The following is a 24335-nucleotide window of genomic DNA, read 5'->3' as shown; positions in this document are numbered from 1 at the left end:
ACATTTGAAATAAAGTGTAACTCAAATGCTTTAGAACGTTACTCGGTGTTTTTTTCTGAGGAGGGTTAAACGTTGAATGTATCAAACATTGCTTCACATTTATGACGCTACTTCTGCATTTCAGCTAAAACGAGTCAGTCGGTTACCCTGCACCGGCGAAACAGGAAGGAAGTGGAAGTGAAGTCTCTCGCTGCCACTTCCTCCTCTAGGCTAGTGACGACAAGGCGTTAGCTTAATCCATGCTAGGATTGACCTTCCTGTTACGTTAGTAAATATTTACAAAATGTGACACAGTTTGTGTACAATTTGGGCAAAGCTGGCGACGTAATTGTCCCGAAAATGTCGAGCCTCGCAGCCAGACGCGCATGTTGTGGCGTGTCGCTGAAAATTACTCGGCCTTCATTTAACCTGTCAAGATACGATGGATGCTCACAAACACACGTGGAGAACTTGCACAGAAGAAGAAACAGATGCCTGCAGAGCTACACAACAACTGTAACTCGTCTTTTAAGCTCTCAACCACACAATTCAAAGGTATGTTAAAGGTCAGTTATTGTTATTTTAATTTAAGTTTCAGTAGCTAAAGCAGAACATTGACTTGTCAGTCTAATACTCAATGTGTCTTTTCTAATAGGTACCACAGGCTGCAACATGGAAACCAGTACCAGAGGACCAACTTCCCCCGGTAATATCCTCATGAGCCATGACTGATAGGACGTTAACATAATACTTTGCTTGGATTGTGTGAAGTGGCCTAATGCCTTGACATTCATGTTAGATGTAGTTGAAAGCCTTGTTTTCAACAATAAACAGGTTAGGTACTTACACTGAAACAGGTTTTGCTCGCTGTAATAATTCCCTTTACTCATAATGAAAATTTAGAGATCCCTTCCTACTGCTTTTTCAGTGTAATTGATTCAGCAAGGGAGAAAATCCACAGTTCTTGTGGAAACACACAAATATATTAAGAAGTTTGAGTTGGACAACTCAAGTGGATATCTGCAGAACTTAGTGTGTTTATTTCCGAATTCCCTCCGCTATAAGCAGGAACATCTTACTAAATAGACTGTTACTTCAGTTTTTGTAAGTTTTTTTTGTTTGTTTTGATTTAAAGGAACAATAAGACAAAGTCACACAATACCGTCAACAAAACAAATGGCAGAGCTTACCAGAGGCCAAAGATTATAGTACGTGGCATGAGTCATGACTGTGTTTGCTGATTAGAAGTTTTAAAGGATGTAATGACTTTACTCAATTGTAAGTTAGAGTCAAAGGTCCAGTGTGGTGGTTTTAGGGTTGTCTACAGGAATAAATGGTGGAATGGTTTATAATATTCAGAAATCTATTTTGATAAGTTTATAGTCGCTTGAAAATAAGAATGGCTTTGTTTTCGTAACCTTAGAATGAATCATTTATATCCCTATATAGAGCGGGGTCTTCTCCAAGCCCCCAGGAAGAGCTTTACAACTGGCTAAACACAGACTTACAACTTACAGGTCTGTCACATGATGCCACGGAGCCCAAACAAACTTTTCCTATAGACTCACACGATGAAAAACACATTTGTAAATTAGTGGATACATTTTTTAAACATCCTAACCCCTGTAAAATGACTAGTTGCACCCTTGGGATTTGATTCATTCAGTATAATACAATTTAGAAAATCTAGAAAATTAAACCATTTTGTCCCAATAAGATTAATGGAGGGCTAAACCAGAAATGAGCTGATTAGCTGCTGTCAGTCTCTAGTGCACTTGCTTTGGGCTTTTGTGCAACGTCACCGCAAGATGCCACTAAATCCTTCACACTGGACCTTTAAAGGCATTCTTAAGTGATGGTGGAAGGAAACTGTCAAACATACATTTTTAACCAACATACCATTAATGTTACAGCCTACCCAAATCCCTGCTGACCTGGTGGACAAACTGGAGCGACTTGCCCTGGTTGATTTCCGCACTAAACAGGGACTTAACTGTTTGGAGAAAGCTATACGGTTTGCAGACCAACTTCATGTTGTTGACACGTCAGGGGTTGAACCAATGGATTCTGTTCTGGAAGACAGGTATAGTCTATACTATATAGCATTTCACACAAAAAAGCATTAAAAAGTTATAATAGAGTATGTTGTCCAAAATAGCCAAAAAAATGTATAGTTATAGTATGTAACCTCAATAACATCAAAAAGTCATAGTATGTTGTCCAAAACAGCATCAAAAAAGGTCAAAATATAGTATCACTAAAAACTGTATACAAATATTTATAGTATAGTCTGTCATGCAACATAGCATATAAAAGTCATGATTTAGTATGTCATCTAAAATAACCTTAATAAAGTCCTGTTTTACTGTGTTGTCTAAAATAGCATTTATAAGGTCCTACTATAGTATGTCATGCAAAATAGCATAAAAACATCATACTATTGTATGATGCACAAAAAAAGCAGAAAATGTCATAGTCAAAGTCATACTATAGTATGTTGTTCAAAATAGCATGAAAAGGGTATAGTTTTGTATGCTGTCTAAAATAACCTTTTAAAAAAAGTCAGGTTTGCTTTTATCATTTAAAACAGCACAAGGTTATTTTTTATTATGTCCTCTGAAGTAGCATGAAAAAGTCATAGTACAGTATGTCATCTACAGTCTGTGGTAGCATAGACTGTCATGGAAAGCATCTTATTTGCATGTGGAGCTTTTCATCACAGTTAGAAAGAATAGTGGAAATGAACTGTAGCACTTTTGTGAAGCCTGTTGTATGAATGTGGTTATGTTTATCCGTTCAGGTCATTACACCTGAGGGACGACGCAGTGATGGAAGGGGACTGTGCTGAAGAACTGCTTCAGCTCTCCAAAAACACAGTTGAAGAATATTTTGTGGCACCACCAGGTAAGAAGAAACCTGAAAGCATTTATTTGGAAACAGCGTTGATTTTTTTTTTTTATTTAGACAATATATGAATAAAAAATAATTGTCTCTGCCTCACTGGTTGATGGATTACTAGTAACACACTACATACCTTTGCCTGTAGGGCACTACACATGCTCTTCCCTTACATATTCATACTGCTGTCTATATTTGTACTTAAACCTGCACGTCACAAGTAAGTCCTAAAGAAGTCATAACGCGCTCTTCACCAACTGTTTTAAAATTTTCAAAACAGAGTAATAACATGTTAAATTTACAAAAATCATATAATGCTTTTTAAAATATTTATTTGTCAAGACATGTTTGTTGGAAGTTGTTGCATCTATGTAATTTTCTACCCACATGTTTTGCATACTGCAATTTTTCTTGACCTCTGCATAGTTTTGTACTCAAATGAAACAATGCAATAATAAAAAAAAACCCTGAATCTTATAAAAATCAAGTCTTAAAATTTTAAAGAATCTTATTAAAAAAGATCCTAAAAATAACAGGACAGCTAATCTTAGATGCAATATTCAAAGGAAATAATCTGCCCAATTTTAATCTAATTTTCTCGTTAAATACAAATTTCCTGAGGGTACTGTATCTGTCAGTCGGGGTTCGTCAGTTTACTCTGATAGAAAAGGGGTCCCTTAAGGCAAAAGGTTGGGAACTGCTGCTCCATACATAATGCTGCAGTGAGAAAGCTGAATCTAAAATTAAAGATGATGTACTTTTTTCATGCTGTTTGGTCTGTAATTATGAGGATCCTTAACTCTTATTTATTTTCTCACCACAGGAAATATTCCCCTACCAAAGAGGGAGGAGAGGGCCACCATGCTGAAGCACTCAGAGTTCTGATATTTATCCCAAATTTTCCATCTGGGAAGTTGTTTTTTCAAACAAACCAAAAAAAAAGAAAGAAAAGAACTCCATCTAACTGCTAGTCATGCATCCAGTTTTTGTATTTTTCAGTTTCATTTGACACCTGCTGTATAGTTTTCATTCTTTAGTTTCAGTTTCATGTTGTTGAAATTGTGAATGAGCAGTGTGTTGCCAACCTGTATTGCTTCTGGCAGTACATTGTTTTAATGTTATTTGTGTCTTGTTTTTATTCTAGTGTTTTTTAAAAAACAATACGTAATTTTCTCTTTCTGTTTTGTTTCCATAGAAAATGTCTTTTATGAACAGGTGATTATCATGTCATGTGATGGAATGATTTGCATTCCTAGTTCAAACTAGACTGTCCTGATTTGACCTTACATAAGATAATCCAGCCCTCTACAGTGGGAGTCCCCAGTTTGTCTTCAGTTTCCTGTCATTAATTCATACTACCTGCTCTTTCCCCACTTGTATGGCTAAACTTGATTTGAAAGTGGTAAATCTATAAACAACATAAGTATTTCATAGCCGAAAAGGAGTAGTAGGAGGTGAAAACTTATAAAATCCTACCCTTTTAAAAATAAAAAATAAAAAAACGAAACTTGTAGGCTATTAACCATACACACCTCGACCAAAACAAACAAAATTAAGCATTCAAGACAAAATAAGAACACATCAATCTTAATAAAACACACAAAAAAATATTTTATTGCCTTTCCTTCTCCATTCAACCAAATCAATATACCCTCAATATGTGTTTTAAACATATAAATTCCTCTCAAATCGTGTAAACTTTCTGTCATTTGAAACGACTTTTCTCACGTAAGTCAGCGTTAATGCTGATGAAAACATTACTGCCCCCATAACACGAGTACAGCAGAGTCATGTTTGGAGAATGAAAACCGAAAGTTATGAGGGCAGAGGAGGGAAAACGAATCTTAGGTGCAGGGGAGGGAGTGTATCAGCTGAGGCAGACTATATAAACTGCGATGAGGCCAAACCACAGTCAGCTGCGGCTGAGCATCGTTTCTGTCCTGACACCGTCTGGAGACTTGAACATTTGGACGAATTTACAAAAGTCATCGCAAGGTAAGCTCTCTCTATTAACTTTTTTTTTTTTTTCTCAGCGTATTTGCGAGGTTTTTCCCTTGAATAAGCCTGTTTTAATGATGTATTAAATAATCTTTCAGGACACTTTGATCATGGATATAACCGTGGTTAAGCTGGACGGGACTTCCCACACACTGAGGGTGCTCCCAGGGGACACAGTGGGCTCTCTGAAACAACGCATCCAGGAGAAATTTGGAGTTCCCTGTGAGAGCCAGAAGCTGATGTTTGTTAACGGGCAAAACATTCATCTCAACAACGACCTGATGCAGGTCAGCTCGTACGGTTTACACAATGGGGCCAGGGTGTCTCTGCTGGCGACCCAGCCGCCGACCATCCAGGTGTTTGTCAGAAACGAGAAGGGGAAGACAAACACCTATGATGTCAAATCCGACGAGACCGTGAACAACTTGAAGAGCAGGGTCCAGAGCAGAGAGGGGGTCCCGGTGAGCCAGCAGAGGCTCATTCACCAGAGCAGAGAGATGCTGGACGGTAAACTCTCGGATTACGGCGTCGTCGCAAACAGCACCATCGACCTGAGCCTCCGCCTGAGAGGAGGCTGAGAACAAACCTGGTTATTAGATCATAAAATATTCTGGAAATCATTGTTGTAATATTTGAAAGTTAATGTTCTCTACACGTTTTGTTTTTTAAATCAGCAAGTTATTGTTACATAGTCTTTAATAGTTTATTTAATATAAATAATGAAACTAAATTATAGCAAATACCACATTCCCTACTTGTGTTTTAATTTTTTTTTTTTAATGCATTCCTTAATGTGTAATCCTGTCATTTCTTCAAAACCTGTTTCGGGACTGTTATTTATGAGAGGGGAAGGCGTTATCCCAAATGATGAAGGCGCAATTTTCTTGGTACTGGGGAGGAAGTTACATTTTTTGATTTTTCTCAGGGAAGGGACATCCAGCCTTAAATTGTCATATTTTGTATTTGTTTTAAATATATTTAGAGCCCCAAAACCTGCAAGTGGGGTTTGAAAAGCGGGCTTTCTTGAAAAACTTACAAAATCACATCATTTATCATAGCCACAAACTGTGGAATTTAATTATTTTGGAAGGAGGGTTATGCATTTTCCCCAGTTACTTAGGCTCAAGGAAAAATATCAAGAGCCCTGGGTAGGGTCATGATATAAAAAGAAAAAAATCATATACTTTCCAAGCCTCTACTCTGATAAAGTACAGTCCCTTATTTTATGAAGTTATTATGAGGCTGTCTCTTTTATTTAATCTGGATGAAAATCTTAAAGTCATAAATTACATATTTCTTATTTGTATTGTCACTGGAAAAAATGATGCATTCCTTGATGTGTAATCCTGCCACATCTTAAAAACTTGTTTAATTGTTTTATTTTGGCAGTACAAATATGTTTAACTCACAACATGGCATGTTTTCATTTTATTTTGAAAAATACACAATTGGAAAATGTTAATTTGACACAGTTTTTAAAAGATAATAAAGTTTCAAATGTAATTTTGCATGTCTCCTCACATTTCCTGTCCCACTTCCTCAGCTCCAGATTAGAGCTACACCCTTTGCATTTCACAACAGCTAACCAGAAAGGCACATATAGGCACTGATTCAAAATTTACATTATTCCAATATTTAAAAGATGCTGTCTCGATCATATAATTAAATGTTTACTACTACATATTACAATACTTTGGCAGCATTCTGTAAAAAATACATTTATTATAAACTACATTTATTATGTTCTGTAATTACAGTAATTTATCCAAAATATAGCAGCATGTTATAATGGCTTCAGCTCATTGTAAAGGCTTGTTATGAATTTATCAGAGAAGCCACAGTGTGAGAAGTACTGTCCAGATCAGAAACAGGTCATCAGTAGTGCAGTAAACTGCTAAATGTTAAAGCCACTGTGAAGAAGCAGTTTCCTCCAGATTAGTTTCTCAGTGAGGACGGCTTCATTTCCTCACAGATGCAAGGTAGGCGTACCAAAATAAGGCCACCATGTTGGCAAACAGCACTCGGAACTGAAAGCACAAACACACACAGGAAATATTTAGTGTCAATATGTGACTCGTCAGTCGTTCGATGACAGGATGCCAGTGAGATGCCTACCTGAACAGGCACAAAGTTAATGTTGATGAACTGGAAGGGAGTCCACACTTTCCAGTTCATCTTTAAAGCAGTCCAGTAACTTCCTCTCATCTTATTTTCAAAGTCTCTCCAACCTTTGGCCTGAAAACAGATTGGGACAATTAAATGCTTGTTTATTCATATATAAAAACCTTAATGATGTGTTTAATACTGTAGATATAACATGAAGACAGGGAACTAAATACTGTGGTAAAAATCCAGGTTGAAACATGGATGGCAGTACATCTTATTTAAAGGGGCAGTCCACCAATTTTACACATCACACAAGTCATGAGTCCCCTTTACATGACTTGCTCAAGACAGGATGATTTGTGTTGTTATTGCGCCTCACCTGTGTAAAAGGTATGCCTACAGAATAGGGGGACAGAGTTGTCTCGCCTTTAAGGCAGCAACAGACGTAGTACGGCGCCAAAACGAGGTCTGTATAAAAGTGATGGCCGGCAGGAAGGCAGCATGTGCAAGACAGGTGTGATGTTTTGATGGCGTGTTACGGTGCGACCAATGGCTGGAGTTTTAAAAAGCAGATAACAACAACTGGCAGCTGACTCATAGAGGAGGAACAGCAGCTGAAAATGTCCGCAAATTGGGGAAATAATGAGACTTGGAAGCTCCTCACCTGCTGCGTCGAGGACAACATCAGCTACCAAATAACAGAGGTGGTAAATGAGCGTTGCTACCATGTTGCCTTTGTTATTATTGAGAAAGGGTCTCCAACTCATATATGTCACAACAGAGGCAAGCGTTGTTGTGTTAAACATCACGCCTGTAACACCTCTTTTGTTTCCGCAATGGCAGCATGCTGACTTTAATCAAACACTTGATGCTGTAATTTGGTTCTGCGTGAAACTGCAAAGGCGGCATATAAAAGGGACTTTCTAGCGGTCCAAAGTGTGATCTCTGTGTAAAAAGGGCTACGGAAAGTACTATTTCATTTGTAAAATAAGAGGGGCACTAAGTTTGAAAGAAATTGTACTTCTCTGGCCTAAGGGTTTCATGAAACACTCTATCAAGTTGCATTTTGGGAAGCGAAGACAATTTTTGACCAAAAAGACTCTGGATATCTCGGCCTCTGCTGCAGCAATTTTGACCATTCTTTGTAAAATATGTCTCTTGCAAGCCCCCCAATGTTGTGTCAGTGTGAGACGTTCAGGAAGCACAGCGTGGGAGATGACCCACCTCCAGGACGTTCATAACAAAGTAGAAAAGGAGCAGAAAGCCAGGGGCAAAAATAAGGCGATCCAGTAGCAGACGTTTGACTATGCAGAGCGGGTCTGTAGTGGGCATCCACACTTCCATAAGCTGGTAGAAGTAATGGCTCACCGGTCCGGTAATAAACAACCTGAAATAGACAGCAAGGCATTATATTACTAGCAAATCACTGTCTCACAGTGTCGTCTAACTGGAACACACTATTACATTCATTTTCTTGCAGTAGATGAGCCATGAAAAGCACATCAGCCCTCAGTTTTCTTTTCTATATAATGTCTCACCCATAAATGGCATAGCGTGCAGCTCCAGCTGTGTCAATCTCACTGACCGGGGCTCCATTCTTGGCCTTTTTTCTTGCCTCCAAAGTCTGAGACAGAAGATTTCCTAAAGCGGAGAGGATGCCACTAAAAACATCAAGCACAGACAATAAACACAACTCTATCAGTGTGCATTCTCAGATCAAATAAAATCAGTGTGACAGACTTGCTGGGGGAGGTTTTCTGTGCAGATGCTGATTGGCTAAAGCCAGAGCACACACAAAGGGGCAGTTTGTGGTCAGTGCAAACAAAGTGGCCTGAAAAAATACACGTTAATGTCAACAAATCAATTCAGAACTGCTAACATATGGCGATTTGGTTACACTGTAGCAAAAAATAACTTTTAAAAATACGATGATACGACTTTAGTAGTACTCTACTGAAGGAAAACGTCTCATTTTTGACTCTCAAGCTGAGAGATACGACAGAAAAGAAGCACCAGGCTGCAGGAAAGTGATAAAGCACTAACAGTCAGTGAATAACCGAAGTTACAGACCTCGTGACAGACTTAGTGAGGATCGGGTATTTCTTCAGAAGAACCAGATACTGCTGTAGTAAGCGGAACTGAACGGACGCATCCCGGATTGGCAGGCTCTCCACAGGCATTGTCAGTAATTCAACTGAGCAATCATCACCGACACACAACTGACAGGACGAAGCTGAGAAGCAGCCGCCCAGTTCTTCCTGGTTACGTCATTGCGTCACTGGCGAAGCCACGCCTTCAAGTCGACGTCAACACCAATGTAGGGTATCATCTGGAGTTTAGGTTTAACACACAATAAGTTAAACAAACTGTATGTCATACTTTTCCTTGCACAGTGTTGGGGAGTAGCTTGTTACATGTTCTATAAACTGTATATATATATATATATATATATATATATATATATATATAATGTGTGTGTGTGGAGAATAATGCATGATAAAATACAGGGGTAGGCCACATGCGGCTCTTTAGCCCCTCCCCAGTGGCTCCTGTGTCTCTGACTAAAAATTATATGGAAATGAATGGCGATTACTTTTTAAAAGATTTTCATTCAGTTTTTCAATTGCAAAAATATGTAGCCTGTACACCAAATATGAAAATGTATTAGCATTTCATTAACTAAAATATGCTTCATATTTCTGTGGCCTTGGTGCCTTTTCTGCTTAATTTTGCCAAATTTCAAAAGCGGTGGATGCTCCTGAATCAAAAAAGCTTGACTAGCTATGGATTCCAGATCCAAGATAGAAGTCTCAGAGGAAAATGGAGAAGTTAATAATGCATATAGATAATAATAATAATAATAATAATAGTGCATGGATAGATCTTTTAATTTTTACCACCAACACTGCAAAGTTAATGTAACAAAAATAATAAATAGTGGTAAAACATATTAATGAATGCTCATATAGACCCATCAATAATATTGATAGGCTAGTTTGACTATGTGTTGTGTTACCTGCGGCTCCAGACAGATTTTTTTTTGTTCGTTTTGAGCCAGAAATGGCTCTTTTGATAGTAAAGGTTGCCCACCCCTGATATAATACAATACAGAGGTAGATTGGAATGAAAATTAATTTAACTGTATAGCAAAGTTAACTTTTCTTAGCCTTGTGAAGCATACTAAAAAGGATATTTGTTTTTTGTTTTGGCTTATCATCTGTGTTACTCTGGCCCCTCCTGGTGGCATAACACAGTGACCTCTAATAGTATTAAACCTTTCTCAATGGCATACATTTTAGCCCTGTATTGTAGGAAAAGCACAAGAAAAATGCCAATCTTAATAACATTTAGCCAGCTTTCTCACTAATAGTGCCCTGTCAGCAAACAGAATGCAGCCAATATTAATGCCACACAAGTAAAAATGTCCATCATGAGAAAAGTGTATGTGACACAGTAAGCCATATAAATACTAAGTGGTCATAGCACAAACACATTGTGTCTTTTAGTTCATTTCTAACTCTCCAGCAACTCCTGAGTACATTTGGAAAAAGCCACTTTCTGAAACCACTTTAATAGAACCAACCTTTTAATAAAAAAGTAAAAAAAAAGAAAGAATACAAACATATTTACAATGTTGAAACAGGAGTCTGGGAGAAGTCAGAGTATAGCATGAAACACAACAGTTTAAACTGCCAACATGAACTCTTTTATAAAGAAATCTCTAAACAACAGGACAATGTGAAAGCTTATGGGTGGATTTTGGTCTGTAGTTTACCAACATACATGTTCAAAAACATGCACAACAACTTAAAGTGCTTTCCAGTTTATGGGAGTCTTCCCGGATTTCTCCAGCAGCTCGTTAGCCTTTGAGAAATGCTTGCACCCAAAAAATCCTCTATGAGCAGACAAAGGAGAAGGATGCACGGTCTGGAGGACATGGTGGCGTTTCTACAAACACAGAGAACATAATGTTAGACGCATGAACACGATGAAAAGCTTTGGTTTAAAACGACAGTGCACACGCACCCTGTTGATGGAGGCTCCTTTCTTCTGTGCGTATGATCCCCACAGCATGAAGACGAGGCCCTCCAGGTTGTTACTGAGCCACTGCACCACAGCGTCAGTGAACGTCTCCCAGCCTTGGTCTTTGTGGGAGTTGGCCTGGTGTGCTCGGACCGTCAACACAGCGTTGAGCAACAACACACCTGAAGAGCGAGGTCACAGATGGAGAGGACGGCAGGTCAGTTAATCACCAACAGCGCTCTTGTTGTGCAACTACACATAAACATTAGCCCCAGCTGAACCCGGCATCCCAAGACAGTTTCAGCTTGTAGACAATGGACCTTTTTTAATTAATTTAATTTCGACTCGTCTTAATATGAAAAGCACACAGGTGTTACTAATGATGGCTCTCTTCTATGGGTGTGACAGTGAGCATGCACGCACATACCAGGACCCTACAAATCAAAGCAGCTAAATGGAATTCAACCATCATTAATTTCATTATTTACACCTGTGCTTTTCCTGCTGTGACTTGTTAAAATGTCTCCTGTGAAAAAGGTCCATAACATTTCAATGTGAGCTGCACTCTTTGCACAATGAGTTTCAACTTCTCCCCTCCGGACAGGTTTTTAGACTCAAGGTGTAAAATCCAGTGCTCTAAAAACAGCTTTGCTCCTGCTGCCATCACACTGGTAAGCATTTTGAAGCCTACATTTAGGATTCATTTATTTATAGTTTTTGGATTGTTTGGTTATGTGGTTTATTGTTTTTGTTACAAATTTTACATTTTGATAAGCACTGGGGCACTTTTATCATTTTATCTTGCATCCTCTCATCATTTTTTATCTTGTATGTTGTCTGTGGTGTCTGAAACTGTCAGTGGATGCCTTGTACTTTTTACTGCAAACCAAATCCACCCACAGGTACAAAAAAAGTCACACGAACCTTAAACAAACTGCTCATAAAAAAAATAAAAAAAAATTAACAATAATAAAAATTTTAAAAAACCTTGTCTGGACCATCCTGTTAGATCTCCATGTCCAGGATGCTGAAAGCCTTCAATGTCGGACATCAGTTCTTTGTACATGTTCTCCAAACTGGAAACGTAAAGAATCGTGTGTGATAAATATGTTAAAGGATTGCACAACACTGCGCTGATTTTAAGATAGAAAACTGACAAGTTGATAAGGTTTTAACCTGGGTGGAGGACGCACTGGTCTTTTGACACTAAAGCACAGTCCATGGGCCTGGTTAGGACCGTGATATGGATCCTGGCCAAGAATCACCACTTTGACCTGGAATTAGAGACACATCTTCAAGTTATGTAACTTCTTTTCTTTTAAACTGTGAATTGTGGTGATAACAAAACAAGTGAAAACAAGTAAAATAATATAGAAACAGTCAAGGGAGACAAACAATGACACACAGATGGTGATGAAGATACCAAATAAACAAACAGAAAGTAAGCACAGACAGGGCAAAAACATGCAAGTGTGTGTGTGTGTGTGTGTGTGTGTGTGTGTGTGGTGGAGGGTGAAGTTGGGGGCAGCGTACTGCCATGGTCTCAGTAGCATCATATTTGTGTTTCATTAGACGGTTGAATGCGTGAGTTGTAGATGTGATTATAATAATGATAATAACAATAGCAATAGAAGCAACAACAATAATAAATACATAAATCATGGTGGAAATGTAATGGGTGTCCATTATGGATGAATTTGTGTATGTGTATGTATGTGGCTTGGTTTTAAGTTTACAATTTTGACAATTAATGCCAAACTAAACTTAACATATTTCAGTTTACTCCCATTTTATCCACAAAGCACAGACTCATCTGTGCCACTGACCCTAAATATGTATTATGAGGTTGTTTGTTACCTGCCAGCCACATATTGTTAACTGTGTAAAAAAAAGTTTGCAGTCTCACCAACTAACAGGGGCATTTATTGGCACAGAGCATTCCTGTTCCTCTGTTTTCTCTATTCATGTATCATCAGTTTATCTCTCTACTACATTAAAAGCCCAGTTTTATGAAAAGACCACCTTACCAGCAGTGAAATGCTTCTATAATAGAGACACATGCTGCCATGCATTTACATACTAAATTGTCCCAAAAAGATCTAAAATGAACTTTGAAATTTTCTAACTTTATATATTTACATATCATATAGTGTCTGTTTAATTTCATTTTTCTTTATACCATAAATCACTCTGCAACCTCTATTTTGAATAATTCTGCATAAAAAAGTGTTTGCTTGTTTCTTTCAGTATAAAAGCTTTGTACTTTGTTGTCAAGCACAATGTCACAGGTCAGGGACAGTCCCCAGTGCAGTCAAACTTACATCTCGGATGTCACACATCTGAGTCCAGCTGAAGACTTGCTCCGCAGGAGGGAACACAGTGTGGCGTTTTCTCTCTTCAGCCACGTAGTTCATCAACTGTGGCAGAGAAAGTTCAGTTATTGAACACGTTAAAAAAGCAACAGAGACAGAGGCGGGTGCAGTGTGTTGACTTGTCCTCTCACCTGTTTGAAATAGGGCTTTCCAAACTCGGTCGACAGTCCCCGTCTCCAGCTCTCACCAAACCCCGGAGGTGTCTGAGCGGAAGCGAGTCTTTCCAGCGCGGCTCTCTTGTTGCGGGCGATCCGGTCCAGCAGCTCCGGAGACAGAGGAGCTGGAGACGGACTGGACGGATCCACCGACGAGGCCTTCTGCTTCTTCTGCAAAATTTTGATGTATTGAGAAGAAAAGATAGCTGGTAAGAGGCGTGCAGCCGCAGGTAAGCATGGCTTCAGAAATCGTCGACAGCGCAAAACAAACATGCTCGTGCTCTGAGCAGCACTTTTAACAACAAGCAAGAACACAGCAGTGCTTTTGAACGCAGCATGGGGTTACACTGAATTGTCGCGGGAGAGGGACAAATCCATCTGTGTTTGAAATAGTCCTACAAGTACCATGTAAATTAAGTTTTAATTTTAATAACTTAATGTTTTAACAGCGTAAGCTAGACATGTGGCTAATGTTTGCTGACAAACTGAAGTAACGTAGGGACGCTTACCGGGTCTTTGGCATCCTCCTCGGCTTCAGTTATATCCGAAGAAACTCTCTTTTTTGAGACAGGCGAAAAAAATGAATGAATAGTCTTTTGTCCTATCATTTTTCTGAAAAATACCGTGGCGCTAAGCTGCCGTAAACTAATTATCTTCACTTACTAGCTAATGTAAAAGCGCAGCGGCGGTGGGCTCCTCAGAAAACCTGAAGTTTGTGACTGGGATTAAGATGTATTTGGCGCCAATATACAGTGACGACACAGTTATGATAATGAGCTGAGCTTCGTTCAAGACAAACTGTGAATAAGTGTTGTTTAAGGTTTGTGGGAGGTGAAGCACTTAGCACTCATATGAGAGAAATACACGTCTTAACTGTAACTATTGTGTATATATACGATATACTTGTGTATATATAGATATATATTGTCCTTATTGTGTGATATGTTATTGTATAAAGGCATAATGTAAGGTCGTTGTTGTCTATACCGTTTCTGTAGAGCTAAAATAAACTGGTTGCTTGAGTGTTTAGGCAATCGACAAAACATAAATTGACAACTATTATGTTAAAAGACAAATCACTTGAGTCGGTTTTTGGCTCTGTGTTCATAAAATATGCAGACTTGGTGCACTACTGTGTCTTCAGTGGTTGTAAATTGAATGGGACTGTGCTATAATTGTTAGTTGCAACCCTGTATTTTCTGAAAGGGTCCAGAATTCAACAAAATGTAACAAATTGTAGCTCAAATTTGTGAAAATTGAAAAGTGAAAATATACTGAGACGGTTACTAAACCAGTGCAGTACCACCACAGACCCATATGGAATATGTTTGGGTTTTTTTAAACCCATATTTATTGAAATCTCAAAATCAGTATTAAATGTCTTGCGTGTAGGATTTAGGGGCATCTATTGGCAGAAATGGTATATGATATTCATAACTTGTCATGAGTTTATAGTCACCCGGAAATGATTTTTTTTGTGTGTTACCTTAGAATGAGCTGTTAATATCTACATACTAACATATTTAGGCCCCTCAGAGACCAACAGACAACAGGTTACTGTAATGGAAAAGTTTGTGAGAAAATGCACCAACGATGCCAGAAGTCCACAGAAGAAGATCAAACTGGAGAGAGATGAGCGGATGAAGCAGCAGGAGGAGGAGGAGGAGGATGAAGACGAGTTCTCCCATCCTGTTCCCTGGCAGAAAATAGAGTCAGAGGGACTGGACTGTGATTATGCTCTGCTGTTCTCCAAAGAGGAAGCAGACCGGCTTTTTAAACAGCTAGAGGACGAGGTGGTCTACTCAACAGGTACGACATCCAACCTTTATCTGTAACGCTGTGACTAGGAGGTGCAGTGTTGTTGAATGATTGTTGCTGTTTGTGTTCCAGGAGAAGAAGCACAGGTGCAGATTTTTGGAAAGGTACACAATATACCGAGAAAGCAGGCCACATATGGAGATGCAGGTCTCACCTACACTTACTCTGGAGTGACGCGTTTAGCTTGCCCATGGACTCCAACTTTGGAATATATTCGGGATGCTGTCACAAAAACAACCGGACAAACGTTTAACTTTGTTCTGGTCAACAGGTGAGAAAACACTGAATACAAGTTTTAAAGGTCGCAGTTTGGTGTTTGTCTCCCTGCTGAAATCGTTCTTCTCTCCTCCAGGTACAAAGACGGGCAGGATCACATGGGTGAGCATCGGGATGATGAGAAGGAGCTGGATCCCCTCTGTCCCATCGCCTCTGTCTCTCTCGGAGCGCCACGAGACTTTGTCTTCCGGCACAGGGACGCTCGAGGAAAACAGAGCCGCAGACACATTGATCCTGTGAAGCTGGAGCTCGCTCATGGAAGCCTGCTTCTCATGAACTCGCCCACCAACACTTTCTGGTACCACAGCCTCCCTGTTCGGAAGAAGATTTCCCAGCCTCGCATCAACCTCACCTTTAGACGCATCCTACTGGACAGAAAGAAATGACCAAGCATGGATTATCATCGGGGTCAGGGCGTCAGCACAGTTTCAAGGAGGGCACCAAGGTCAGTTTCACCAACCCAGTATCTGACCAAATGTCTCCCCTTTTGTTCCTCAGATGTTGAATATGGACAGAAAAGTTTTTGCAGAACATATGATGTCAGAGTGAAGTTGACCTTTGAGCATTTGAACATAAAATGTCATAACTTCATTTTATCCTAGTAGACATGTGTGTGTGTGTGCAATTCTGCGAAATTAGCAAATTAATTCTTGAGTTATGGCCAAAAAACATGCTTTGGGGGGGTCACAGTGACTGTTGATGCCCACCAAAAATATAATCAGTTCATCACTGAGTTCAAGTGCACGTCTGTGCGAGATTTGAATGAATTCCCTCCCCTGTTAACGAGACGGGGACTTACAGATGGAAAGCCCAGCACGAAGGCCTAAAAAAACTCCAAATTCCACTTTTCTTTCTTTATCTTTTTTAATACCTGAAAACAATCAAGTTTTACAGATTGCACACAAATACAAACAATTTCACATGAATATACATTAGTGCAAATCGCAAACATTAACGAGGAGTTTTGCACCAGGCCATGTCTCAATTTAGTTGGTTTGGTGGGAGCAGAATGGCAGCTACACAGAACTGAAAATATTCAGGATAACTTGCCCAAATAATCTGCAGTCATACTGTGGCTTTATTAACTGAGAGCAGATCATTAGTAATCTGTTCAACTGTTTTACATCAACACCATGCCGGACGGCTCTGATGCATCATATTGTGTGTTCACGTCAGTTGCAGCACACGTGGCTTCATGTGTTAAAAATCTCGAACGTTGAAGACAACATGGCACTTTAATCTCTACTCTGCAAATCATGACAGTGTAAGGATTACTGGACACATAGAAAAATATCAAATTCAATGTCATTAAAATATTAATTCCAATACAGTTTTACAAACACTGCGAGGAACGATTAGGCAAATTAAATGATAGAGAACCAGAGTTAAGAGAAGATTCTACCTATTGGACTTTATAATATGTAACAACTTTAAAGTAACATCTCCAAGAATTCCTAATCAGCTATTTCTGTGTCTGTAATGTGCAGGCAGAGGACAAAATAACAGAAACACCTTAACGTTTATCGTGTTCCAATTTAACACTAAATAACTACAGCATCATAACAATGCCACAGAGTTGAGTTGACAAAAGCGTTACACATGAACAGTTTTTTACAGGGCTGTTACGTCAGAGTGTACCATATTGTGTGGTGTTTCTGTTTTTTTGTCCCACTGAAGCCAGGATGTTACATGACAGAAATTGTCACACGTGTCAAAGTAGTTTACATGAAGATATTTAACGAAAAATCCTGCATGTCCATAATCTTTGGGATCGAGAGCCTCCTCCTCTGGATCAAAGCAGCAGGCTAAGTGTCCACTCCTGAATTATTGTCTGAACTCATTCAATGACCTTTAGCATGCTGCTGTGATCCACGACGCAGAATCATCCCGACAGTAACTCTACAGTAGGATGGCTTTCCTCTCTGGTCTCATCGTCACAAAGTCGTAATCCACCTGTCGGTAACCAAGTCATAACTGGCACATACAGGTGTGACAGTTTGACCGGAAAGGCAGATTTCAGTCAGGCTGTGAGGTGGTAAACTTCTGGTTACTCCTCTGAGCGCACAGCGAGATTCAGTCTTCGGACTCTCTCATAGAAGAGCATGTAAGCGTTGGAAGACAGCACCTCGTGCAGGCTGGCTTTTCGTACCGAGTCGTCCGACACCCAAAGCCACTGGGAGCTGAAGGGTGAAGAGGTGCGAGGTGAGGAAGGGCTGCGGCGGTATGTGACGAAATGTCCTGAGTGCATGTCACCGTGATGAACCAGCACAGCTGTGAGCTGGAAAAGGTACTCTGTAGAGCTGGAAGGAAAGACGCTATGATCAGATGGTGCCAAAAAAAAGGAAAAGGCAGCTTTTCCAGCCAGTAGTTTCCAGTAAGGCTTAGTTTCTCCAAGTCTCTGAACTCTACAGCTTTGATTACCACAACATTGAATAGCTTTATATGCATGAACTCCTTTTAGGACTGGGTATCGTTTAAAAAAGTATTAAGCCACTACACTTAAGATATCGATACAAATAGAGTGCCTCCTTTAATACCCATACTGTGAACAAGGAGCTGAACACTTTGGTGGTATTTTGGCTCGCTGAACTGCCAGCTCTGTTAAACACACTGTGCTCGACTTCATCGCGCCACAGACTGTTTGCAGGTATCATCTGACACGGAGACATTTCATTACTACTTGGTATTGCTACCAAATACTGACACCAAGCCCTAGTTCCTTCCATTGTTGCGCCTTTGACATTAATTTACCTGTAGTCATATGCAAGGCCGAACTGTGGGTTCACACCAGGAGACTGAAGAAATACAGACGAACACGTTCCGTTGGAAAAAGGTTTGTTGTTGTTATTACGATGCTCCGCTTCTGGAAAACAAAACAACAACAAATACATGATGACAAAAACAATCTGAGCGTGAAGCAGAATGATATCACAGAGGTGACAAACCCAACACACCAGTGCCGTTAGCAGAGGGCTTCCCCATGCAGTCGTCTGAACTTTCTGCCTTTATGGGGTTCGGCGCACATTTGATCCGCTGACTTCGCTGTGTGGAGGCATTGTGTTTGTAACGGTCCATCGATAGATACTCTGTGAACTGCACGTGCTCCTGTCTTTTGATGGGGGTTCCTTCAGCCGACCACGTCAGTCTTTGTAAATGGATGCAGAGGCACTGCGGGAGCTAGCACAGGGAGGAAGACATTAGACAGCGAAAGCACAAAACAGTTCCCGAAATGTAGGCAATAAGGGTACGTTTTGATCTAGCAAACATTTTACAGTTAGATTTCTCTTCCTAAGTACACAAAAAAGCTTTGGCGATGTACAGATTTTGTAACTCTTGATTAACATCTTAGGCTATTGATATTTAACTAATGACATGATAAACAATAAACAGTTACCTTTCCCAGTTTTAGCTGTTTAACAAAAGTTGTCCTCTGGCTTTCTAGAACTTGGCCATTTACTGTGCTTCCCTGCTGAAGCTGAGGAGAAATCATCCCACACAGAAGTGAAACAAAATCAGCAAAACATCTCTGTAAAGAAACATGTGGGCCTTTCTGGTGTAAAACATACCAGTCACATGAATGTAAATGAAAGTCGCATCATGCTAGTTTTTTCACGGCTTTCTGTCTATGTAGTCTATAGTCTGTCTATAGTCTATGTCTATGTAAACGTACCTTGGTGCAGTTTTCACACTCCACCTCTTTGATGGTTTCTGAGGAGATGAAATGCTGAAGACACTGATCTAGAGAGATCGGTCGACCCTGAGGACAAACAGAACAACAATGTATATTTAGCAGTGATGCCATAATACCAATAACTTTTAGTATTCATGTGTTCTGACATTTCTGCTTACCCACTGAGGTAAAGGGATGGAAAGGGAGAGGCTCTCAAATGAGTCGTACCGCACTGGACTCTAAAGCAGAGCAGAGGTACAAATCACCTTTAGAAACTAGAGTTACCATCTCGGGATTGTACACAGTCAAGATGCAGTTTACGTCCATGTCTGTCCAGACTGACATACTGTCCGTACTGAAGACGTCAATAAAAGGTATTAAGTATATATTTTGGTGAAACACACATCTTCAATCCAACAGCACAGATCTATTCAATCAGCAGTTTCACCCAAGATTAGTGTCACCAATTGAGTATCAGACCAAATGTCTCCTCCTCTGTTCCTCAGTTAAAATGTCCAGAAGAGTGTTTTTTTTTACTGAACATTATGATGTGATTGTGAAGCTGACCTTTAGGGTAGAAAATGTCAGCACTTCAGTTCTGTATCTTTTTAGATATTTGTGTAAGATTTTGTCAGAATTAGCACGATTTTTTGAATTATGGCCAAAAAACACTTTTTGTAAGGTCACAGTGACATTAGACCATGAAAATCTAATCCCTTCATTCTTTGTTTGATGTTTGTGTTCATTTTCAAGCAATGCCCTCAAGGCGGCATGAACAACCTGAACACACAGTGCCTCCAACCACAGCTGTCACCATCGCAGAGGCATGACAGAAAGTCAGATTACACAGACTGGCTTGCCTTTCACTTTCTTGGCAACAAACAAACAAACTCACTTGTTGTTCGCAGCGCTTGCATGACATATTGCTTGTTAAACGACCATGAAAAGGATGATGACACTTCCAAGGACTTGGTATCGGATGAAGGGGGGCTGCAAAATGAAAAATGAACACAGATTAAATATATTCCTCGGTGGTTTGATATTCTAGACTTCATAACATCTTTGTCTCCATACCTCGACTTCTGCAGGTCATAGTTTTCTCATCTTGATCAGGGAGGCTCTGGTATAAACAAACATACACAGAGAATAACTGGAAGTACAGCACCAGATTTATCATTTCTGACTCTTCTAAAACACTGGCTACAGTTCACAGACTGAGACTGACTTAGATTTTAAAGGGTGTGGGAGGCAGAGTTTGGGTCAAAATTGTGTAAAAACATCCCTCCAGACAACATGTGCTCCAAACGGCTGAGCTGAACTGTAGTGTGTACTGGAGGCGTCAGTATGCAAGAGATATTTGTGGGGATATGATAACTTGCCTCGAGGGACTGCATGTCAAATAGGTGAGCAACTTTGGGTTGACGATCCCGCTCCTCCTCCAAAGAGGATGTAAGAACATGAAAAAGTTCATGTGCATCCTGAGAGGAAATAAATCGACACAGACAGACAACTGTTAAGACTTTAATAAAACACTGCACTGTACAATATATATAGAAATATCAGAAAATACCCCTCAGCAGTATTAGTGACTAACCTGCTCTTCAAATGAACTGATGTGCCACCGATACAGTCTGAGAACATCCAGGAGGCAGCCGGCATCAAGCACATCTTCCTCCCCGGGCTCGTCACTGGACAGAGCTGTCAGTGCAGAAGTCATTCTTGTCAAAAATATAAATAAACACTTCATTTCCACTACACTCTGGTGACTTAGACTGGTTTTATCTACCTTTGAGAAGCTGAAGCAGTGTCGTAGACAGCTGGTTGTCTTTGCATGCCTGGATCACAGGCGAACCCGAGAAAGTCTCCAACCACCTGACAAAGGACGGACATGCTGCCAAACCCTGAAGCAAAGAGTTCAAGAAGCAGGTGTTGCCTAAGTTCAGCAGCCCAGGAACCATACCTGAAGGGAAACATAGGTCACTGAAAGTTGCTGCTTTACAACAAGAGCCTTACATAAATCTTTGCTGCACACTGTCACACTGATTCTTACCTCTCTTTCTCTTCTTTCTCTCTGTAATTGGGCCCCACAGAACGTATACTCCAGCTGCAATTGCAGCAGCTATCCCGCCAATGACGCCCCAGTTTTTTATCATCTTGTTCCTGAAAGACGAGTGGGAAAGCAGGATTTGTTGCAGGGACTGTTGTATAAGCTTCAGTTTTGCCTACCAAACAAACTGGCAGTTTGTTGTGTTTTTGTGGCTTTGTATTGTTATTGTGCCTTTGTGCTTTACTGCTGCTTACAACAGTTATAAAACAGTTAGTTCACACCAAGCAGTTTGATTGGAGTCAGGAGACATTTCACCAGTGCTGATATCACACAGTATGACCGCAGTGGGACTTAAAACTCTTCATGTATCACTCCGCCTCGCAGCTGTTCCTAATTATGAATTAGGCCTACATTAACAGTCCATAGTTATCTAATGTTACTGTAGACTGTAGTGTAACACACTGCTCTGGGGGGCTACCGTGTGTCCCTCCGGAGTTGCCGTAGAGTAGGAAAAAAAGATGTGGGGGGAACTTCCAGTCTTTTCGGCGCTCAGGCCTGTGTAGGGATTTTGGCTACAGAAACTTAAAGGGCAGCAGTTGCTGTTGTAGCGGTCACATGGTCTTTCTTCTCGTTTATTCTTTTATTTGTTATCCAGTTAGGTGAACCCAAGAAACTACATTGGTAGCAGCGGTCTTCTTCAACAAGCTGCTGTGAGGACTTTTCTGTGGACCTGTGGAGGCGTTAGCCGTGCTGTTGTTTTTAGCTTAGCTGCCTCAGTATAGCTAGCTGGCTAACCCGCAGCGTGCCTCAAGACTGTGAACAAGTATATTACAGAGATGTGGCGCAGACAGGAGGATCCTTTAAAATCAGCCACGGGCATGTTTGACAGCCCCTGGCCTGACAGGGACTCTACCGGTGACCAAGCTGAAGGCGGCGGAGGATGCAGGTGTGAGCCGGAGAGGTTCTTCCTACTCGGTAAGTCAAGAGAGACACATGACCAATTCAACTGGAAACACACAGATAATTTGCAATGATACTTGGCAGCTACCCTGTGCACAACATGAAGACATACCTAACAAAAAGTAGCCAGTTAGGTTTTTTTTTTTTTTTTGTCCTGCTAGTTTGCAGGAAAAGTTATGTGTTGCTAAGCAACAGCTTTCACTTCCAGCGGTTGCGGAACTATTTGCATCGGCGGATAAAAAAACAAACAAACAAATCATTTTCATAATCATGATCATTTGTTGTATAAAAGCAATATCCCAGCAGAGGGAGTGTTGTTGTGCGGCTGTGATTATCTTTGTGATTATCTAAGATCGAATAACAGCCCTGATCAAACACAGTACAACAGTACTCCGACTATCTAGTGTTATATTTTTTTAAACGAAAACGTGTTTTTCTGGGTGAAGCATGTAGAATGGGATTATAAATGGATTTGTGGTTTTTAGGCAGTGATGGCATTTCTTTTTTCATTACAAAATTTCAGGTCATTTTCGTGTACTTTTTTACAAGAAAATTCACTTTTCTTGTTAGCTTTTTGGGTAATTTCTTCTTTATTGCTCATTGCCTTCTTTATGGTAGAAATCAAGCCAGTTTGCTCGGATTCCGAAGGGTTAAGACACAGACACAACAGCACGTAATGCAAACTAAATGCATTAATAAAGTGATCCATTAACCTCTGAGCTGTTTATCTGAGGTAAAAAAAGACATGACGCGACTCTAGATCAAGCAAAGCCTCTTCCAACTTAACATATCTGGTACTGTCACAGTTAAATCTTAATAGTATTTTATTGATTATGCTATTTTCTCCACTCCATTGATATGTAATTATATGTAACCAGTTCACACTACCATTACAGTAGAGGAGCTAGCTTTAGCTTTAGTGCTAACTCACCGACAACACCGAGGTTAGGCTGTCCTCGGTGTACTATGTCGCCTCCATTGATAAATATCCAAGCTGCTATCTTGAAACAAAGGTACGATTTCTCATTGATGCGTGTCTCCGTTAGCAGGTTTAATAACCGGACTGACTCGGTGTCTGTTTGTCGTCCCGTCTGCGCACGTTACACTTTGAGTCCAACGTACGGCGGCGTCATGACCCGCTTTACCGCTGACCCCGTGCACTAAAAATAAGCTTTGGTCAGTTGTTGTTTGCCAGCGGAGAGGTTTTACCTGACAATGGATCCAGTGCCAAGGAACTCCCCAACAAGCTTATCAGAGCTCTCTGGTCTGCACCACAACATCCTGCTCTCTTTGGAGGAACTCCCGTCTGCCGGGACATGTTTCAGGACGGACCCACGGGAGAGTGGACCGGTGTGCTCATAGTTTACAGTCCGACCAGCTCAATGTTTGTTGCGCACATTTCTGAAGTCACGTGGATTATCCACAGCCAAAACCTTCTCACGGTAACATATCACAACATATGGCCAGATGTTAACTTGAATATATTGTGTTTTGCCGTCTTCTTAAATTTCTTTTTTGTTTTTTGTTTTTGTTTTTTTGCTATTGTTTTAAATGTTTAAAAACAAACAAAACAAATAGTACTCCAAAGCAACATGAGTATAAGGAACTGTTTATTATTTATTTGGATGGCTGGATATTACCTTTCTTTAATAATTCAATTTTTTTATTTATTTTGAATGGTTTGGTACATGGCAGGTTAACATATCTGCAGAGACATTTCAGTGGCAACAATAACCCCCCCCCAAAAAAGGACAAGACAAATAAAATGAATATAAAATCTAAAAGAATAGGCAGAGGAATACAACAATAGTCATATTTCAGGGTATTCAGACAGTGTAATATAATTCCAAAATCCTCCCAGATTGGTCCCTTGGCATGATTTCCATCAGTCATCCTGGCCAGCATGGATTTATACGAGGTTTTTTTTTTCATATAATTTTATTAATTGTTTCAACTTTGGGGGTTTAGTTGATTTCCAGTACCTAATATTTTTTGTTGCATATACAGTTTATTTATATATATATGTGTATATA

At 40.0% G+C, this 24335-nt stretch overlaps 6 protein-coding genes across 10 annotated transcripts; 3 read left to right on the top strand and 3 right to left on the bottom strand.

The window, feature by feature from the left end:
- Positions 1 to 147: 147 nt before the first annotated feature.
- Positions 148 to 4096, top strand: gatc (glutamyl-tRNA amidotransferase subunit C). The gene is made up of 5 exons (XM_042487991.2): positions 148 to 534; positions 635 to 685; positions 1893 to 2062; positions 2780 to 2883; positions 3701 to 4096. The coding sequence occupies exons 1-5, from the start codon at positions 340 to 342 to the stop codon at positions 3760 to 3762; spliced, it is 582 nt and encodes a 193-aa protein (XP_042343925.2). The 5' UTR covers positions 148 to 339; the 3' UTR covers positions 3763 to 4096.
- A 618-nt stretch (positions 4097 to 4714) lies between these two features.
- Positions 4715 to 6378, top strand: isg15 (ISG15 ubiquitin like modifier). The gene is made up of 2 exons (XM_042487992.2): positions 4715 to 4872; positions 4974 to 6378. Exon 2 carries the CDS (start codon positions 4986 to 4988, stop codon positions 5451 to 5453), a length of 468 nt encoding a protein of 155 aa, XP_042343926.2. The 5' UTR covers positions 4715 to 4872; positions 4974 to 4985; the 3' UTR covers positions 5454 to 6378.
- pxmp2 (peroxisomal membrane protein 2) lies at positions 6215 to 9237 on the bottom strand. The gene is made up of 5 exons (XM_042487990.2): positions 9052 to 9237; positions 8520 to 8642; positions 8206 to 8368; positions 6991 to 7110; positions 6215 to 6902 (listed from the first exon to the last, which is right to left on the bottom strand). The coding sequence occupies exons 1-5, from the start codon at positions 9159 to 9161 to the stop codon at positions 6834 to 6836; spliced, it is 585 nt and encodes a 194-aa protein (XP_042343924.1). The 5' UTR covers positions 9162 to 9237; the 3' UTR covers positions 6215 to 6833.
- Positions 9238 to 10549: 1312 nt separating this feature from the next.
- On the bottom strand, positions 10550 to 14277 carry unga (uracil DNA glycosylase a). 2 transcript variants are annotated; one of them, XM_042488173.2, is made up of 7 exons: positions 14041 to 14277; positions 13508 to 13702; positions 13326 to 13421; positions 12181 to 12278; positions 11992 to 12080; positions 11008 to 11186; positions 10550 to 10929 (listed from the first exon to the last, which is right to left on the bottom strand). In XM_042488173.2, the coding sequence occupies exons 1-7, from the start codon at positions 14137 to 14139 to the stop codon at positions 10789 to 10791; spliced, it is 897 nt and encodes a 298-aa protein (XP_042344107.1). In that variant the 5' UTR covers positions 14140 to 14277; the 3' UTR covers positions 10550 to 10788. The 2 variants fall into 2 exon arrangements, with proteins under 2 accessions (XP_042344107.1, XP_042344106.1); XM_042488172.2 differs by lacking the exon at positions 14041 to 14277 and having other exon boundaries at positions 13508 to 13819.
- On the top strand, positions 11508 to 16221 carry alkbh2 (alkB homolog 2, alpha-ketoglutarate dependent dioxygenase). Of its 3 annotated transcripts, none has more exons than XM_088076798.1 (4): positions 11508 to 11675; positions 15059 to 15340; positions 15422 to 15620; positions 15702 to 16221. In XM_088076798.1, the coding sequence occupies exons 2-4, from the start codon at positions 15094 to 15096 to the stop codon at positions 16009 to 16011; spliced, it is 756 nt and encodes a 251-aa protein (XP_087932924.1). In that variant the 5' UTR covers positions 11508 to 11675; positions 15059 to 15093; the 3' UTR covers positions 16012 to 16221. The 3 variants fall into 3 exon arrangements, with proteins under 3 accessions (XP_087932924.1, XP_042344109.2, XP_042344108.2); XM_042488175.2 differs by lacking the exon at positions 11508 to 11675 and adding an exon at positions 13602 to 13740; XM_042488174.2 differs by lacking the exon at positions 11508 to 11675 and adding an exon at positions 13621 to 13761.
- A 1082-nt stretch (positions 16222 to 17303) lies between these two features.
- Positions 17304 to 23663, bottom strand: usp30 (ubiquitin specific peptidase 30). 2 transcript variants are annotated; one of them, XM_042487450.2, is made up of 13 exons: positions 23512 to 23663; positions 21346 to 21455; positions 21082 to 21255; positions 20890 to 20993; positions 20675 to 20773; positions 20370 to 20415; positions 20191 to 20285; positions 19475 to 19534; positions 19296 to 19382; positions 19020 to 19100; positions 18580 to 18802; positions 18377 to 18488; positions 17304 to 17925 (listed from the first exon to the last, which is right to left on the bottom strand). In XM_042487450.2, the coding sequence occupies exons 1-13, from the start codon at positions 23580 to 23582 to the stop codon at positions 17673 to 17675; spliced, it is 1515 nt and encodes a 504-aa protein (XP_042343384.2). In that variant the 5' UTR covers positions 23583 to 23663; the 3' UTR covers positions 17304 to 17672. The 2 variants fall into 2 exon arrangements, with proteins under 2 accessions (XP_042343384.2, XP_042343385.2); XM_042487451.2 differs by lacking the exon at positions 23512 to 23663 and adding an exon at positions 23234 to 23454.
- Between the last annotated feature and the right edge of the window lie 672 nt (positions 23664 to 24335).

Source organism: Plectropomus leopardus, chromosome 4 (assembly GCF_026936395.1).
Source record: "Plectropomus leopardus strain MGB_pleo_1.0 chromosome 4, ASM2693639v1, whole genome shotgun sequence".
Taxonomy (NCBI): domain Eukaryota; kingdom Metazoa; phylum Chordata; class Actinopteri; order Perciformes; family Serranidae; genus Plectropomus; species Plectropomus leopardus.
This window is presented reverse-complemented; position numbering and strand designations above follow the sequence as displayed.